Raw genomic sequence first — 17010 nt, 5'->3', positions numbered from 1 at the left:
GCAGAGCAGTGGCATTCATGATGTGCTTAGGGGTCATTAGAGGAGAAGTTGGGCCCGGATGGGTGCAGTATCCTTCCAGAGTGTAGATTTCAAGGTCAGAGGATAAGAGAGACCCTAAGAGAATCCTGTTCAGGGACTGTGTTCACTGTTCATGAAGCCCTGGCTTGGGGTCAGGCCTCCTGGGACCATGTGGAAACTGCTCTAGACCAATAGCCTGTGGATTTGTTTTGTGTGGCCCAGCTGCTATTTTTACATTTTTTAAATTTATTTACCAATGTTTTAAAACAGGCAATTTCACACAAATTTCCAGCCTCTTGAAAAACCAGATTTTCCAACAAGCTGAGGCCCACAGCTCCTTACAGGGGCAGTCAGTAAAAGCCAGCAGCCTGGGAGGGTGGCCCCTTTAAGGGGAGCTCAGACTCCTCCTTCTCTACCGTCACCACCTGTGGAGCCCCTTCAGCTGCAGAGTTGGAACCCTGCAGAGTTGGTGCAGGTACATGGTAAACAAGACAGGGCCGTGCTGGAGACTAACCAGAGGCAGAGGTGGGGCCTTGTGAACAGGTCTGATCCTGAAGCTGAGGGAGGCCTGTCTAGCCCCAGATTGTCATGTGGGCTATGGGAGAGCCCCAGCTTAACCAGCTGTGTTTGTGTGAATGTGTTGAGCATACAAGTGTGGCAACTGTGGTGTGTGCATGTGTGTGTGTGTGTGCATGAGTGGGATGTACATATGTGTATATGGGGGGCGTATATATGAGTGGTATGGGGGGATGTGTGTTCTGTATTTTTCTGGTACTTTCTTCCCTCCAGAGCCATCATTTTACTCCACCTCTCAGCTCCCCTCCCTTTTTTATATGCTGCTTTGGATCTGTTGTCTGTGAGGAAAGAAAATAACTGTGATTGGTAGCATCGTGCATGAATGAAAAGAAAATTGCCTCTGAGTAGAAGGGTGAGCCCTGAAAGGGACCTGTTTGTTGTGACTCACCTTGATCCTTCAGATCGTGGCCTGCTCAGCTTGGCAACCCTGAAGCTGGCAGTTAGCATCCCCGAAGGTCCAAAGGTCCGTGGCATCTTCAGGAGGGATTTGCTGACACAAATGTGGATTGTAACAGCCGAAGTGAGTGCCTCAGCTGCCAAACAGCCTGGACTTAGATCCTGCCAGGGGCTGGGATCCCTGCTCTTCACCCTGTGTCCAGGAGAAATGCTTGTGTCTTAGGAACTTGTGTTATGTGGGGATCATGAAGATCTTGATATGGTGAGGTTTAGGGGATCCAGCCCTTCAATGGCATGGCTTTAATGTACTGTAGACAGTAAGTCCTGACTTGATAATGTTAGGTTCTTAGAATTGCAACTTTCTGTGAAGCAAATGAACCTGGTAGATGCTATTTTAAAGCCACTGCAAGGTTCTTCCTGGCTTTTATTTTGGTGAGTTGGAGGAATTTAAAATGAGGAATTGTATTTTTAACCTAAGATCTATCACAATATTGCCCTCTCATCCTTTCCACTAAAAGTTTAAATATAGTATTTTAAAATTAATTTTGGGGCCTACCCTTTTGGCGCAGGTGGTTGAGCACAGTGCTGTGAAGCTGCCCGCAGCCTCGGCAGCACCAGTTTGATCCCTGGCCAGCCGGCGAGGGTCCCACATGGCACAGCAGACCTCTCCTGTCTCGCCCGCTGCGCTGCTCCCCTCAGCAGTGTATTTCGGTTGTCTGCCTGTTCTGTTCCCCACTCTGTCTCTGGTGAATCCTCTCACCCTCCCGCGCATGTGGCTTGTAACCCGGTTCTTGTATAAATAAATAGCTTAATTTTTAAAAAGTATAAAAAAATGAAATTTAATTTTGATCCTTTCCTCAGATTTACTTTCTGTTCAACTTCTGAGTTTTAATTTTGCTTTTACCTCTGAATGTTTCATGTCTAACTACCACAGAGTCAGAGATCTGTGATTGAAAAAAACTATAGATAAGTAACAAAATGAAATCTGATAAATCAGTTCTCGTCACCTCTGAGGCTCATAGGGCAGTTACACTGGGACGTAACGTTATTTCTTTCTTCTCACCCACCCAGCTCTCCCTCTTTCCTGCCCCTCTTCCCTCTCTCTTTCTTTTCCCTAGACTATCTTTCTCCTTCCTTCCTTCCTTCCTTTTTATTTATTTATTTAATTATTAAAGATTTATTTATTTACACAAGAACCGGGGTACAGGCCAGATGTGCGGGAGGATGAGAGGATCCACCAGATACAGAGTGGGAACAGAACAGGCAGACTGATGAAATACACTGCTGAGGGGAGCAGCAGGTGATACAGGAGGGGTCTGCTGCGCCATGTGGGACCCTCGCTGGTTGGCCAGGATTGATCCAAGCGCTGCAGAGGCTGCGGACAGCTTCACAGCATGGCCCTCAACCGCCTGTGCCACCAAGGGAGGCCCATCACCTTCATTCCTTTTTCCTGGCTTTTTTTCAGAATTTCTCCTGAGAATACTAGATGAGAGGATAGAGCTATATATTCCAAGGTGTTCATCACAGCATTGCTTATAATAGGAAGAAAGATTGCATAGAACAGTCTGTATTGACTTGGATAACTGTCCACAATATATTAACTAGAAGTACGTAAGGAATTTTTATATGAGGGTGTGTGTGTGGGTGGGTGTGTGGGGGTTCAGTCAGCAGTGTTGATAACAACAGGACTCTCCCGCTTAAGATGAGAGGAAAAAAGTAGGGCGAGTTTGTAAAACTAAAAGCATTAATGAAAGTAGTCAGTGAATTTAGTCATTATCTGCAGATCACCAAGATGGTATTAAGAGTTAGACAAAATGGGAGAGAGGGCGGCAGGTGTTTACACGGGGGCAACTAGCCTCTGAATGGGGGTGAGCCAAAGGCACAGGAGGCCAAAAGCATAGGAGGCGGCTCAGGCGAAGTTTTTATCAACTCTGCTGACCAGCTGGGACCCCCTCCCTGTTTGTCTTGGCAGTAGGGCTCCTGCCCAAGTTGCTGGCACTAAAAATGAGAAAAGTGCCCCCTTGAAGTGAAGTAGGTGGTCACCAGAGGCCGAGCCCTGTGGTCTTGAGAGACGCTCCACCTTGGGGAAGGGGGTTGTGACGCTGACCGGGAATGAGGTCTTGAGGGCAGAAGCTGAACCCTGAACTGGAGGTACAGTCAGGTGTGCCTGCCAGAGAGAGCTCTGAGAGCACTGCTGTCCTCCTAGCTGGTGGGCCTGGCATGACACCCAGCAGAACTGGGCTGCCTCGGGCAGAAGCAACCTTGATTCCTGGGCTGCTCTGGTTTATCTGTACCATCTGATTTATCTGTACCATCATCCCTGCCTCTCCCTGCCTCCCTCTCTTTTTCATGAGGGGTTAGGGGTCTGTCTTCTGAGAGGCTGGAACCTTGCCAGGGCCCTGGGTATCAATCAGAGGGTGGGGTGGCTGGTTTTTATTAAGTCTAGAGACCTAGGGTGCAAGTTGCTGCCTCAGCTGCACTATCTCCTTTTCAGAGGTCACCTCCTCATGGCTTCCCCACCTTCTTGGCCTTCTCTCCTTTAATCCTTTCCACAGAGGGCCAATGACAAGTCCGCCCTTCCTGGACAGATGATTTGGTGAACTCAGGGGGGGGCAGACCTTTGAGACGTAGGGAACATTTGTAACTCTTGGGGGAAGAGAAAAACATCCTTGGGCCTTGGTGCCTCTGTCAGAGCCAGGGACAAAAGCGCAAGTTTAACCTCTGGCAATATACCGACCCCACAGACACACCACAGTGTTCACTGTGGGTTTTCACACCTCAGTGTTGAGGTATAGTTTTAGCATGAAAACACGTTTATGTAAATTGTAAAGATCCCTTTTCACTCTGAAAAGAGAAAAATCTCTTCATATGACTGTTGAAATTGTAATCCTGTCTCCAGGCCCATTGGGTTCTTAGCCTGAGTCCACAGACACCTGTGTCATCTGATATGTTTCGGGGTCCTTAGACCCCCAGAATCAAATTCAAAAGCTTGTGTATACAGTCCTTTTCAAGGGTGAGGATCAGTAGCTTTCATCATATTCTCAAAGAGGAGGGCAGAGCAGACCCCGGCTCTGAGGTGGTTAGGATTGACCGAGGCTCTTTCTCCATAAATCAGGAGCAGTGAGTTGCTGCTGTCCTGCCATCTCTTATTTTCCATTTCTAGTTTTGGTCTTGATTGGGAGTCCTTGGTGCTTGTGTCATTTAATCCAAAGGTCCCAAGTCAGGTCAAGGCCAGTTATCGGTAGTCCGCAAAGGAATGGACGTTTCCTGCCCCCTCTGGGAGGCCACAGCTGAGCTAAGCTGAGGCCACAGTGAAAGCCCTGCCTCTGTTCTCTGCAGATGTCAGAAGGAAGGGTCAGGCAAGGAAAGATGAGAGCTTTCGAACAGCTGAAGGCATGAGTCCAAACTTCAGCCTCACCCCTGTTGTGGTTCTCTGGCTCCCTAAATGGACTGAGCTGCTCATTGGCACCAAAAGCATTTCCTAGATTCTTTCCTAACGTGGTCCTCCATGAGGCAACAAGAATAAGGGATGAAGCATAACAATGGCGGAAGCAAGAAAGACTGGTATTGTATTGTGGCTGAAGTGGACAGAGCAGAAAGGAAAAGTAGATTCAACTGATTGGTCAATTTTGTCTTCTTGAAACTGAGCCTCTCAAAGTGTACAAATACAGACTTAATTTCTCATGTTTCATATAAACACTACTTCCCTTCCTGAAGGCAAGTGATAGACTTGTAGGCTCTGGTGTCATGATTCTGGTTTATAATTGGTTTATAATTGCATACAGAGATACTAAGATTCAGGAGGGAGGAGAGGCAGAATGGGCATTTAAGGTAAGGTAAGGATTGAGGAGCACTGAGGAATTGGGAACTGTCTGGTAGAGCAAGTCATTATTTTTTTGGCAGCCCAGTGAAGGAGAGAGCATTCAAGAGCCTTTTGAAGTATTGGGAGGAAAACATTGAAGAAATGAAGGACTAGGGGCATTCAGTTGATGAGAAGGTGCCATTTTGGCTCAATGTCGGCTAAAGTTTTGGGGTATTTGAGAGGGGAAAGGAAGCTGGCTCATAGTGCTTCTGTGAGGGTCAATATCCTTTCCTGATCCCGGGTTGAAGAGAACATATTTTTAAAAGCCTGTCAGGAAAAGGGATAGCCACCTCAAAGGGACAGACATGGGGGCCTCCCTGGTGGTGCAGGCTGTTGAGCACCGCCCTGTGAAGCTGTTCGCAGCATCTGCAGTGTGGGTTCAATCCCGGCCGGCCAGAAAGAATCCCACATGGCGCGGCAGACCTCTCCTGTCTCACCCGCTCCTCCCCTCAGCAGTGTATTTCATCAGTCTGCCTGTTCTGTTCCCCACTCTGTCTCTGGTGAATCCTCTCACCCTCCTGCGCCTCTGGCCTGTACCCCCGCACTTGTATAAATAAAATAAATCTTAAAAAAAAAAGGGATAGGCATGAATATAGCACTGCCTGATCCTTTGTCACATTCCAGGTCATCCTCGCCACCTCCCTGCGATAGTTATTATAATTTTCACTTTACAGATGAGGGAAATGAGGCACAGAGAGGCAGAAATATTGCCACGGTCACACAGCATGGAAGTAACAGGACTTGAACCCAGGTCTTTGTGACTCAGTGACCCACCCCCCAAGTCTCATACCACTCTCTGCATTCAGAACCATGGACAGCTGTGGCAGCAGGAACCATTGATGATAGACTTTAGTGGTAGTGAAAAGAGGAGTCCTCAGAAAGAGGTCACTATAGTCCCAAGAGGAGATGACCAACCCAGACTGAGATCCCAGGAATGAGCAGACATTGAAGCCAGGAAGGTAAAAAGTAGATGATAGGACCATGACTTGGTCCTTGTAGTGCAATCAGTGGTGTGACTTGTGCAGGAGCTAAATGCAGAGTGATAGAGACAGAGTTGAGCCGTGGCTGGGACACCTCTGGGTTCCTGACACCTAATTTTAATCTTCCAGGATGTTGCTGTAATCAGAGAAAGAGCTGTCCTTGTGAGGACAGGAATAACAGGAGGCAGCTAAGACAGGGATGTGCAAGGCAGGGGTTCAGAGGTTCCAGAATTCCTGTGAAACCTGTAAATCTGCCTCTTCCACATGGGGATGCCTCTCTGTTCTGGAAAAAGCACTTTCGGGCACAGTTAGAATTACATTTCTATCCCTGAACCAGTGAGCATGCTAGGACAAGGTCCTGGAAGAGCAATGTGATAGTCCCCATCATGACCCTGGGGAGGTGTGGAGGGAGGAGCCAACTCCACAGGGAGTGATGATGACCTGACCCAGGGTTGGGCACCTCAAGTTCTCTGTCAGAGTTGACTTTGAGATCCTTGCATAGTAAAGACGGTTCTTAAGGCTGGAATCTAAAGAAGGTTCTAAGGTGGGAAAAGGCCAGGTATGCTGGTAAATTTTTGTCCTCTCTTAGGGCTACAGCCCTGATATGGAAAGAGAAGCTGGACACCATGGGTAATGGCTTGGTGCCTGGAGAAAAGGCCTTGACCTGTTCCAGGCCAAGTCAAAGTGATGCCCAGGTCACGACTGCAGTACCATTGCCTACTGACTCCGTGGAAATAACTAACGGGGCCAGAGACCCAAGACCAGATGGGTTTGTGAAGTAGGAGCCTGTGCTGTTAAGTTATGATCTGACACTGACCCTGCACCCTTTCCCTCCTTTCCTCTAGTCCATGGGGACCATCAATAGAATAAAGAAAAATGAAAGGAAGCAAATCATCATTGATCAAACACCTCCCTCCAGACACGATCATAGTGTTGCCTCCTGAGCCAAGACTCACTGAGAGGCTGTATTTTGCCCCGAGCTACTCTTTCATTTTTTAATTTATTTTTTATTTTTTTAAGATTTATTTATTTATGCACACAAGAGCTGGGGTGTAGGCCAGACATGTGAGGGTAGGGGGCGGTGAGAAGGTTCACCAGAGACAGAGTGGGGAGCAGAATAGGCAGATCTACTGAAATACACTGCTGAGGGGAGCAGAGGGTGAGACAGGAGAGGTCTGCTGAGCCATGTGGGTCACCTCCCTGGCTGGGGATGGAACACATGTTGCGGTGGCTATGGATAGCTTCATAGTGCTGAGACTCAACCCCTTGCACCACCAGGGAGGCCCCTAATTTATTTTTTATTTTATTTAAAGCCAACATGTATAAAGTCCATTAGGTTCATCACTAAAAGTGATTGACCCATTTGTTTAGATTTTCCCACCATCCACTCTTTCTGTTCTGTAACTGCTCATCAGTCTTATAGTCTAAAAGTTTGTGTTTCACTTACTTCATCTATTCGTTTTCTCTATATTCCACAATAATGAAATCTTAGTGTTTGTCTTTCACTGTCTGGCTTATTTTACTAAGCATAATATCCTCTAGGTCCATCCATGTTGTTTCAAATGGCAGGATTTCATCTTTTTTGAATAGCTGCTGAGTGTTCCATTGTGTATACACATATACTCATGTTCTTTATCCATTCATCAGTCACTGGGCACTTAGGTTGTGTCCAGTGCTGGGCTCTCATAAATGATGTTGCAGTAAACATGGCGGGGGGGGGGGGGAGGGTGCATGTCCCCTTTGAATTAGTGTCTTTGTATTTTTTTGGTACCCGAAAGGCTCTTCTTGCCCACTATCATGGTGACTTCCCAATATTTCCCTTATATCCAGGGCTTTACTGCACCATCCTGCACCTGCACCCTCAAACTGGGGGTGTTTGGGAAACACCATGACTAAGAAGGCATTTTCCTCTTAAACCATATGCTTTCTGTTTCCCTTTTCTTATTTAATATCTGATCAACCTCTCCAACTGGATTGTAAACTCCAGGAATACTGGGCCTTATTCTCTGAATTCTGAAGAATTCCCAGCAGACATTCAATAAAATGTCACATGTCTGAATGGAAGAGGTGTAGTAGCAGGCCTGGGATTCAGGCTGTGGGACCCCAGGCAAGTCCCTTGACCTGCCTCTGCCTGAGGTCCAGTGCCTGGCTCCTAGTCACTCTTCCCAGGATAAGGTCCAAAGCTGGACAAAGCAGTGCAAGCTAGTTGGGCTTATACTGGAGTCATAGCTGCAGGAATGCTTGCTAATAATGCACATGAATCTGCGCAAGGAGGAAGGAGAGGAGGGGGGGAAAGGAGTTGGAATGGGAACCCACACGAAACAATACCTGGTTGTTTTACTTGCTGCTTTTAAGAGTGAAGGGACCCAAGGGACTTCTTTAGAGGTAATGTTCTCTCCAATGTCCCCATTGTATCTTAATACCAGAAGGTTATAGATGTGTCAACAGGACGAAGCTGTTTGTAGACTAGATGAGCAGGTAAAACAACCATAAATGAAAGACTTATTTCCATAAGTGGCTTTTAGAAACTACTTGGAAATCACACCTTGGACAAATTTTTGTGTGCCTTTGTACCAAGTAAAAGATGTCTCTTATTCTGTCATTCACGTTGGCCATGGTAGTACAATGGCACTCATTTACATTTGTGGGGATTTTTATACCTACACAGAGAAATCCACTATCCTTTCATCTATCTGAATGCCCACTCTCCCTTCTGATCATCCCCCAGTTATTTTTATTTACCTGATGACATCTGAGCTGCTGTCAACTGCTTGGGGTTAGCAGAGTTCCCAGTTGTTCCATGGGGCAGCTGGAGGAACCAAACCTGGGCAAACCCTGCCAGGAGAAGCCGTGCCCTGAACCCCCAGGCCTCAGAGTCTGTTCCATAGCCCCCAAGTTTGCCCTCTTCCTTCTTTGTCCAGATAAACAAGGTAATCTGGGATAGCTGATGTGGCAAGCCCGACCAGAAGCAGCCTCCCCTCCTTTGCAGCTAAGCTCTCTCAGTGCTCCCTGCATGTCATCCCTGCTGGAGCCTTCTGGGCCAGGCCTCAAAAGGGCATCTTCAGCCAACTTACTGCTTCTTGTCCATAAACAACTGTCCCTCATCTGGCCTGCTCCACATAGCCAGCTTCACTTAAGCCCTTTGGACCCAGATTTGAGTGTCACTTCAGGAAACCTGCTTAGACAATTCCCCCCACCCCCAGGCTGGTCAGGCAACCCCTTTATTTCATTGCTCCCATGTGAGGACTCAGTGATGTATTTCTCCAAAAGAATGGAGCACAGAGCCTGCCTTAGAGCAGACCTTCAGTTTAGCAAGTATTTTTTGGAGGATCTGCCCTAAGCTTGTCAGTAGAGTAATATAAACATGAAAAAGACAGTGTCCTCACCCTCTGGACATTTGGGATGGAAAGTTGACAACCTGTGAATACCCCAGCTTATGTGTACTATGGTGTGAACAATAAAGACATTGAGAACCTATAGGGCTCATGGAAGAGGAGTATTGAAATTGAGCAGTCAGGGTAGACTTCCTGAAAAACATGGCTACTGGGATCAGTTATGGAGTTGGCTAGATTGGGGAACAGAGGTGGGACGAAGATAAGTTGCAATCAAAAAGAGAAGCATGGGTGAGAAACAACCTGTGGGAGTGAGGAGTAGGGGTCTCTGAGCAGTTCAGAACAATGAGATCCAAGTTAGGGGAGGGGTGCAGGAAGATGGAGACTTCTCACCCCATGACCTCCATACATCAGAACCTCTCCTGAATGTATAATGTCTGGAGGATTCCTCCAGAGACCCCATATGAACTGACCCTGTGTCCTGGTGGCTTAGGAAGGTTCGATGAGCATAGGGTAATCTCAACAGCTGGTGGGTAAGACAGTAAGGCCCCAAGGCCAAAGGAAACAGAAGATAAAAATCTTTGTGGATGGATGTTCTCACTCAGATTATCATCTAGTCTTTATCTGTGGCTTTCAAACCACTGCTTCCTTGGGTCATGGATGGGTCATATGGGCTCAACTACCATGTTTCCCACGGGCTTTTTAACAAAAATACCATAATGGGTGGTTTATAAACAGCAGGAATTTCTTTTTCTCAGTTCTGGAACCCAAGATGTCCAGTGTCAAAACATGACATCATTTTGCTGTAACCTTACATGGCAGAAGAAAGGGGGAGCTTTCTTGGATCTCATTTTTAAGGGCATAAATCACATTCATGAGAGCCCCACCCTCATGATATAGTCACCTCCCAAAGGCCCCCATCGCCTAATATCATTATCCAGGAGTTTAAGATTTCAACATAAATTTGGAATTTTCAGGAGAGGCAAATGTTCAGCTTATAGCCATTCCCACATGGTAGCCCAAGGAGCCTGACCCTGTATGTTTACAGATTAATCAGCAAACCATGGGTACCTTGGGACACCCAGGGCCCATGCCTCTCCATTCCTGTGTCACTCATGTTATCATGTCTCCTTACTTTCACCTCTGCCTAGCTCAGACTCAAAGGGAGTCTGCCCGTGAGCACAGCCAAAGGCCAGGATTTACCATTTCATAAAAGTCAAAGACTGAGGGGTGCCCCACAGCCAGCCAGACTGGGTCATTAGGACACTGCTTTAGGACATCTATTTTTCTCATTCCCTTGCCCTGGCACAGATCCCCATCTAGTAAATTAATTCTGGACACCTCAACCGTGTGTTGGCATTTCTCACCCCTTCCAGCTTCTGGGATAGAAGAGACTTTAGGACCAAATGAAGGGTCAGTTTTGAGTTGGTGAAGGAGCGGCTCTGGAGCTCTGTAATTGTCTTGCTAACACAAGTAGCGTAAGTAATGAATGAAAATATGCTTATTGTATAAAAATAAGTGGATCTGGGCAGTATATAGATACACATATATTTTTAAACACACATAATATGTTCTTTATGCTTACTGTAAATGTATCTACATATGGGTATATAAACCAGTACAGACATTTATGGAGAAATGAATAAAAGTACGTGTTCACACCCATTCCACTTTTCCCCAGAGGAAACCTTTGTCTATTGTGATGGGTGTGCTTGTCGACATTTTTCTTTGCATTTACTTTTGTGTATTACATAATAAACAGTGTCTACAAAGTCAGACATTTATAGTTTGTTATTTCCACAGAGGATTATATAAATATCCAGTGACTTTCATTTCTCTCTGATTCTCTTCCAGTCTTTTTAACTGTAGCAGAATATTCCACACCGTGGTTGCAACATTCTATTCTGCTAATGATGGAGATTTGGGTTCTTTCCCTTTTTATTGTTACAAACAGCATTGCAGTGAATTGCTTTGGTCAGACCTTTTAGTAGTGGGAATTGACATCTTTAGCATAGAGTCCAAAGTTTAGAATAATGGGACCGGGGATAAAACACAGAACATTTCAGTGGCTACTGCCGAACCCCTGAGAGATGGCTCCTGTCTCCACTGTCGCCGGCAGGTATGGAGTGAGTTGGTGTCACATGGTTTCACAACCTCCTGGAAATGAGATTAAAACATGCTTTTTCTCATCTGTGGGGACTCATGTCCTGTTATTGTTTTGTTTTGTGTTTCTCTAAATGTGAATAACATTGGCATCTTTTCATGTGTCTATTGGCCATTGGTATTTATTTTTCTCTAATTAGCCTGCTCACATCCCATTCTGATTTTTTAGTTACAGGAGCTCATAGGCACTTTGGATATTAATAATTTGTCAGGTATGTTGCACACATTTCCCTCTCAGCGGATTGCTTGCCTTTTACCTTTGTGTATAACATGTATTTGCTAAAGGGAAGTTTTGAATATATATTTAGAAGAATTTGTAGAAGAAATTATGCAATGTAATTGGATTTAGACTGATGACTGGGCCTTGTTTTATTACTGTTCAAATATTTGTATACATTATGGTCATTAGTAAAACTTTCCAAATATAAATAATTCACGGGCACAGTTTTTTCCTCAGTTGGTGGATGCAAAACATGAAACTATTTTTGCGTAGGAAGCTTCAGAAATTCTGGTGCTACAAAGAGCATGGAGAGATGAGGGACCACTGACCCAGATGATACACTTACATTTGCTAATAAATAATTGATAAACTGTATTAATCAGGACACAATTGGTTGAAAGTAACTGAAACCCAACTCAAACTAGCTTAAGCAAAGAGGACTTTCTCCGCTTATGTAACTGGGACATCTAAGAGAGGTTCTGACTTTGACTTAAAGGATGGATGTCCTCAGGTATCTCTCTGTCTCTCTGGTTGGTTCCTTTTATTTGTTGGTCTGGCTTGTCTTTACTTAGCATCATTCTCTTCCACTGCAGACAGAGGCTGTCCATGGAAGCACTAGATGCCTGGGGCAGCCCCAAGTCTTCATTCTTAGACATCAGCAGCCAGAAGCAAAAGTAGCTCTCTGCTAAAGTCTGTATATCACCTCCCTCAAGGAAAGGGAGTCTAGTTGCCGGGTCACTACCCTCACCACCTCCTGGCACATGTCCACCCTATCCAGCAGGCAGGGGCACTGAGACTGACAGTTCATCCAGAACCACAAGGGGAGGGGAAGGAGTGCGTCACCAAAAGAAAAGGGGACAGGACAGTACATGGATAGACATAACACTGCTGGACTGTGTGTGGTATCTAAAGAAAGGGGTGGAGGGGGAATCCTGGGGGGTGAGGTATGGACCTGGCCTGGAGGTAGAAGAGTGAGCTGGAGGTGGGTTTCTGTCCACCAAATATGCCTTAGTGCCTCCTCCTCCCCCCGGATCCTTGGTTCTCTTCTCTGCAAAGTGCTCTTGTAAGAATTAATGAGCAGGTGCCTATGCTCAGGCTCTGGGCCCCACAAGGCACAAAGCAGATGCTACTAAATAGATACATCAGATACACTTTGTAGGTATCCAGTAGGTGATGGTTTCCCTCCTTACAATTTACAGAATAAAAAGGGCATTCATTCAGAGCAAAGTAATAAGATTTCATAAATTTGGTGTGTCCATTCTTCCTGTACCTCCATGAGTGAAGGCCTTTCTCAGGAATGGCCCACCACTGTGGCTTCATAATCACTGGTGAGGAGAAGGCAGTGTAGAAAGAGACAGGGCATAGTGGGGCTTATGGAATGGTTTGTGAATGAGACCTGACCTTTTGCTCTGTTGGCGTGCACCCTAATTCTGAGGTAGAAAATATTAAGTAACTTCAGTGAAGCTACAGTGATGCTTCTAGTGACCTGCTTTGCTTCCTTACAGTCCACCTGATCCCTGTATCGGCTGCTAAGAATGGTGTGAGTAGCAAGAGTCGAAAGAGGATCATGCCCGACCCAGTCACGGAGCCCCCTGTGATGGATCCCATTTACGAAGCTCTCCTGTATTGCAACATTCCGAGTGTGGCTGAGAGGAGCATGGAAGGTAGGCCTGGCCCGCTGCCTGGCTCAGGACTCGGACAGACACCTCTTTGGGGACTAGTTCTTTGAGCAACACAATGCAGTGGTGAGGAGCTAGATCCTGCAGCCGCCACAGGCTGTGCCCTTGAGTGAGTCCCTGGGTCTCAGCTTCGTCATCTGTCAAATGGGAGTAACTTCAGTAGCTGCTCTCAGGGAGCATTAAGTGACCCCTTTGAATAGCACGTGCTTCAGCATGTGGTTCCACAAACATTTGTCATTATCATGGCTTTTACTGAGTCAGTAGCGAGATGGAAGGGCGGCCTGGGTGGGCTCAAGAGCATCACCCTCAGCTACCCCCTTTCAAGGCAGGCTCTCCCCAAGGCCTTGGGACATCCATAGGTTGCTCTGACAGTATGGGAAAACATTACTACTTTGAGCTTTGCTTTTTTTGAAAGTGTATGAAAGAATGATGGTGAAATATCTATTTGTGCCCTGCTTTGCTTCATGAGAGCTTTAAGCAAAGCCGCAAAGTCATTGTTGCCAGTATTTCTGTGTGCCCCCTCCCCAACCCTCCCCATTGTTGTCATTTCCTACTTTCATTGGCGTCCAGCCCCCAACCACCATCCACCCCCACCCTGCCCCGAGTCTCCTGGTGACTTCTGGGGGCCTGGGATGTACCAGCCCTACCTTGTGAGGCTATGCAGAGGCCCTCCTTCCTACTCACCCCTCCATCATGCTCACCCCACCCCGCCTTTGCAGAGTGAACGGGAATGACGTTGCTACCTGATAACCGGATGTGCCTCTTTCCCACAGGTCATGCCCCACATCATTTTAAGCTGGTCTCAGTCCATGTGTTTGTTCGACACGGGGACAGGTATCCACTGTATGTCATTCCCAAAACCAAGAGACCAGAAATTGACTGCACTCTGGTGGCAAACAGGTAAATTGCACTTTTTCTCAAAGTTGTTTTCAAGACTCTCGTCTGTGTCCCCGTCAAAGTGCTGACAGCAGAATTGCACGATGGGGTGTGACCCAGATTTATTGAGCAAGTACAGGAGGCTTATCTTCAGAACAGTCCTCCATGTTAGTGCCATGTGCAGTTAAGAAGGCCCAGGAAGGTGAACACACCTATGTAAGGCCACACAGCAGATGTAGTGAAATTTAAGGCTAAGCCAGTCTGATGCCTGCTCTCCTGCCCTGCTATTCTTCAGTTTGAGAAGCAGCTGGGACACAGTATTGTGAGCACTGGCTAGAAGACCTCAGACCTGGCTTAGCTGCTCCATTCTGGAAGCAGGTAAGTCCTAAAGTCTCTGAGCCTCAGCCTCCCAGCTCTAAAATGAAAATGATGCTGCTGACAAAACAGCGTTGGAGTGAGAATAAAGGAGATGATGAAGAGTAATATACACTATAAATTGCAGAGCTATATAAACGCAAAATATTACCTAGCCTTTTAATTTTTCACGGGAGTGGAGGCAGCCTGTTCTGATTGAAAACCCTAAGAATGAAAAATAGTTGAACAGAGAGTAGAAACTGTGCATATGGAAATGGCATGGCCCTAAAATTAGAGGAACAGTTAGCAATAAAATGCCAGACCAGGCCTCAGCCAGTGTGTCTAGGGGCACATAACCTCCCTAGCAGTTTCTGAATGAGGACAGAAGTGCCCAGTGGGGAAGACGTTATGTTGATGGAATGCTTCTTGGTGCCAGTTTGCCCAGGCAGGGCTAGGATTGTGGAACTGTGGATTGTCTCCCTGCAGCCAGGACTGTTCTTTGAATGTGTACTGTGATGGAAGCCCAGGAGTTCAGATTAACTTTTTGCATCTCAAGCCTTCTTATTGTTTGGTATCAATGGGAAGATTAACTGAACCTTTTTCTGTAAAAGCATCATGAGATACTGTGTGACTATCCACTTTCATATATTTTTACTTTTCTGCTGGATGTCCCAAAGCTCCCAGTCTCAATGTTTTTGTCTCCTTTCCTGTGCTCATCAAACATGAGTGCACTATGACAGTGGAGCAAGGAGGAGACAGAAGGGGAAAGGAGACGGGAAGAGGAAGGAAAGTCTCTTCAATAAATGGTGTTGGGAAAACTGGACACTCACATGTAAAAAAAAATGAACCTGGACCACTGTCTCAAACCATACACAAAAATCAATTCAAAATGGATAAAGACTTAAATGGATATAAGACCTAAAACCATACATACATGAAGAAAACAGGCAGAACACTCCACAACATGGGCTTTAGTGGTATCTTTGTTGATTTGTCTCCAACAGCAAAAGGAAGGGAATAAAAACAATTGAGATTACATCAAATGCAAAAGCTTCTGCACTGTAAAAGAAACTAACACTAGAAAGATACCCTATTTAATGGGAGAAAATATTTGCACATCATTCCTTACAAGGGGCTGATAGTTAAGATCTACAAAGAACTCATACAAATAAACAAAAAGAAAACAAATAACCCGATCCAAAATGGGCAGAATAGCTAAATAGGCACTTTGCCAAAAAAGGCAAACAGATGCTAATAGGCACAAGAAGAATTGGTTATCATCACTTATCATCAGGGAAATGCATATCAAAGCCACAATGAGATGCCATTTCACACCTGAGAGAATGGTCCATATCAAAAAGACCAGAAGTAACAAGTATTGGCAAGGATGTGGAGAAAAAGGAACCCTCATACACCATTGGTGGTAGTATAGACTGGTCCAGCCCCCATGGAAGATTATATGGGGATTTCTCAAAATATTAAAAACAGATCAGCCATATAACCCAACAACCAAACTCCTAGGTATTTATCAAAGAATTAAAAAAACACTAATTCAAAGGGATATTTACAAGCCTGTGTTTATTGGAGCATTATTTACAATAGTTAGGATATGGAACCAACCTAAGTGCCCAGAGACAGATCGATGAATTAGGAAGATGTGGTACACACACAATGGAATACTACTCAATTATAAAAATTATATACTCTTGCCATTTGCTATAATATAGATGGAATTAGAGGGGATTATATTAACTGACATAAGTCAGAAAGAAAAACAAATACTAGATGATGTCACTTATATGTAGAATACAAAGAAGCAGAACAAAGATGCAGATAAAACCAAACCAATAACAAACCCTAGAAATATGACTGCAGAATTTAGGCTGCCAGAGGAGGAGGGGACAGTGGACAACAGTGGAGGACTCTGGGTGGGTGCCTTGGTGATGTGTATGGTGTGGTAACATACACCTGAATGGTGTGATGCTGCACTTCTAAATCTTATACAGTGTTGTAAAACAGTGTTACCTCAAAAAAAAAAAAAAAAAGTGTGTGAAGAAGAACTAGCATGTTAATTTAGAGGAAACTGATTTGAATTCTGATTTTTAAAAAATGGATGCATGTCCTAGCGCCCCAAGAATTGGAAGACACCCTGGTCCAGTCCAGCCTTGCAGACCCTAGCTTTCCTCCTCCAGTCTCAAGCCTTTGTGGCCGGCCTTCCCACTGCCATTCTTTGCCCTTACCATACCCACTTCCTACTGGCTATTCACCCCTTCAGGCCGTAGCACCTGTCATTTGGCTTGTTTGCCCCATGTCTGCTTTGCCATCTCCTAAAACTCCTCCTTCCAAGGATGTTGCCTCCTTGGGAAGCATTCAACTTGGGAAAACATCTCTTGTATTAGGATGGGTTGTGTTGAGCACTGACCCTGCCTTACTCAAACTAAAAGGGAAGATTATAGAAGGGCCTCAAAACAAGGTATTGCATGACCAAACCTTAACTGGCCTTAGAATTAGTGCGAAGGTGAAAGTCATTTGCTGGGGCTGGGTGTTAACCTTT

The 17010-nt window shown here is 45.6% G+C and overlaps 1 protein-coding gene across 13 annotated transcripts in view; it reads left to right on the top strand.

The window, feature by feature from the left end:
• The window catches only part of PXYLP1 (2-phosphoxylose phosphatase 1), a 114236-nt gene that overhangs the window by 66858 nt on the left and 30368 nt on the right, over positions 1-17010 (top strand). For all 13 annotated transcript variants that reach the window (XR_008553949.1, XR_008553945.1, XR_008553942.1 and 10 more), the window contains 2 exons: positions 13053-13211; positions 14000-14126. Coding sequence is in view for 1 of the 13 variants with exons in the window: in XM_037525873.2 (XP_037381770.1) it covers positions 13053-13211; positions 14000-14126 (286 nt within the window). In the remaining 12 variants the exon portion in view is untranslated. The remainder of the gene's footprint in view (positions 1-13052; positions 13212-13999; positions 14127-17010) is intronic.

This window comes from Talpa occidentalis, unplaced genomic scaffold (assembly GCF_014898055.3).
Source record: "Talpa occidentalis isolate TD23 unplaced genomic scaffold, MPIMG_talOcc4v2.1 talOcc4.4, whole genome shotgun sequence".
Classification (NCBI taxonomy): domain Eukaryota; kingdom Metazoa; phylum Chordata; class Mammalia; order Eulipotyphla; family Talpidae; genus Talpa; species Talpa occidentalis.
This window is presented reverse-complemented; position numbering and strand designations above follow the sequence as displayed.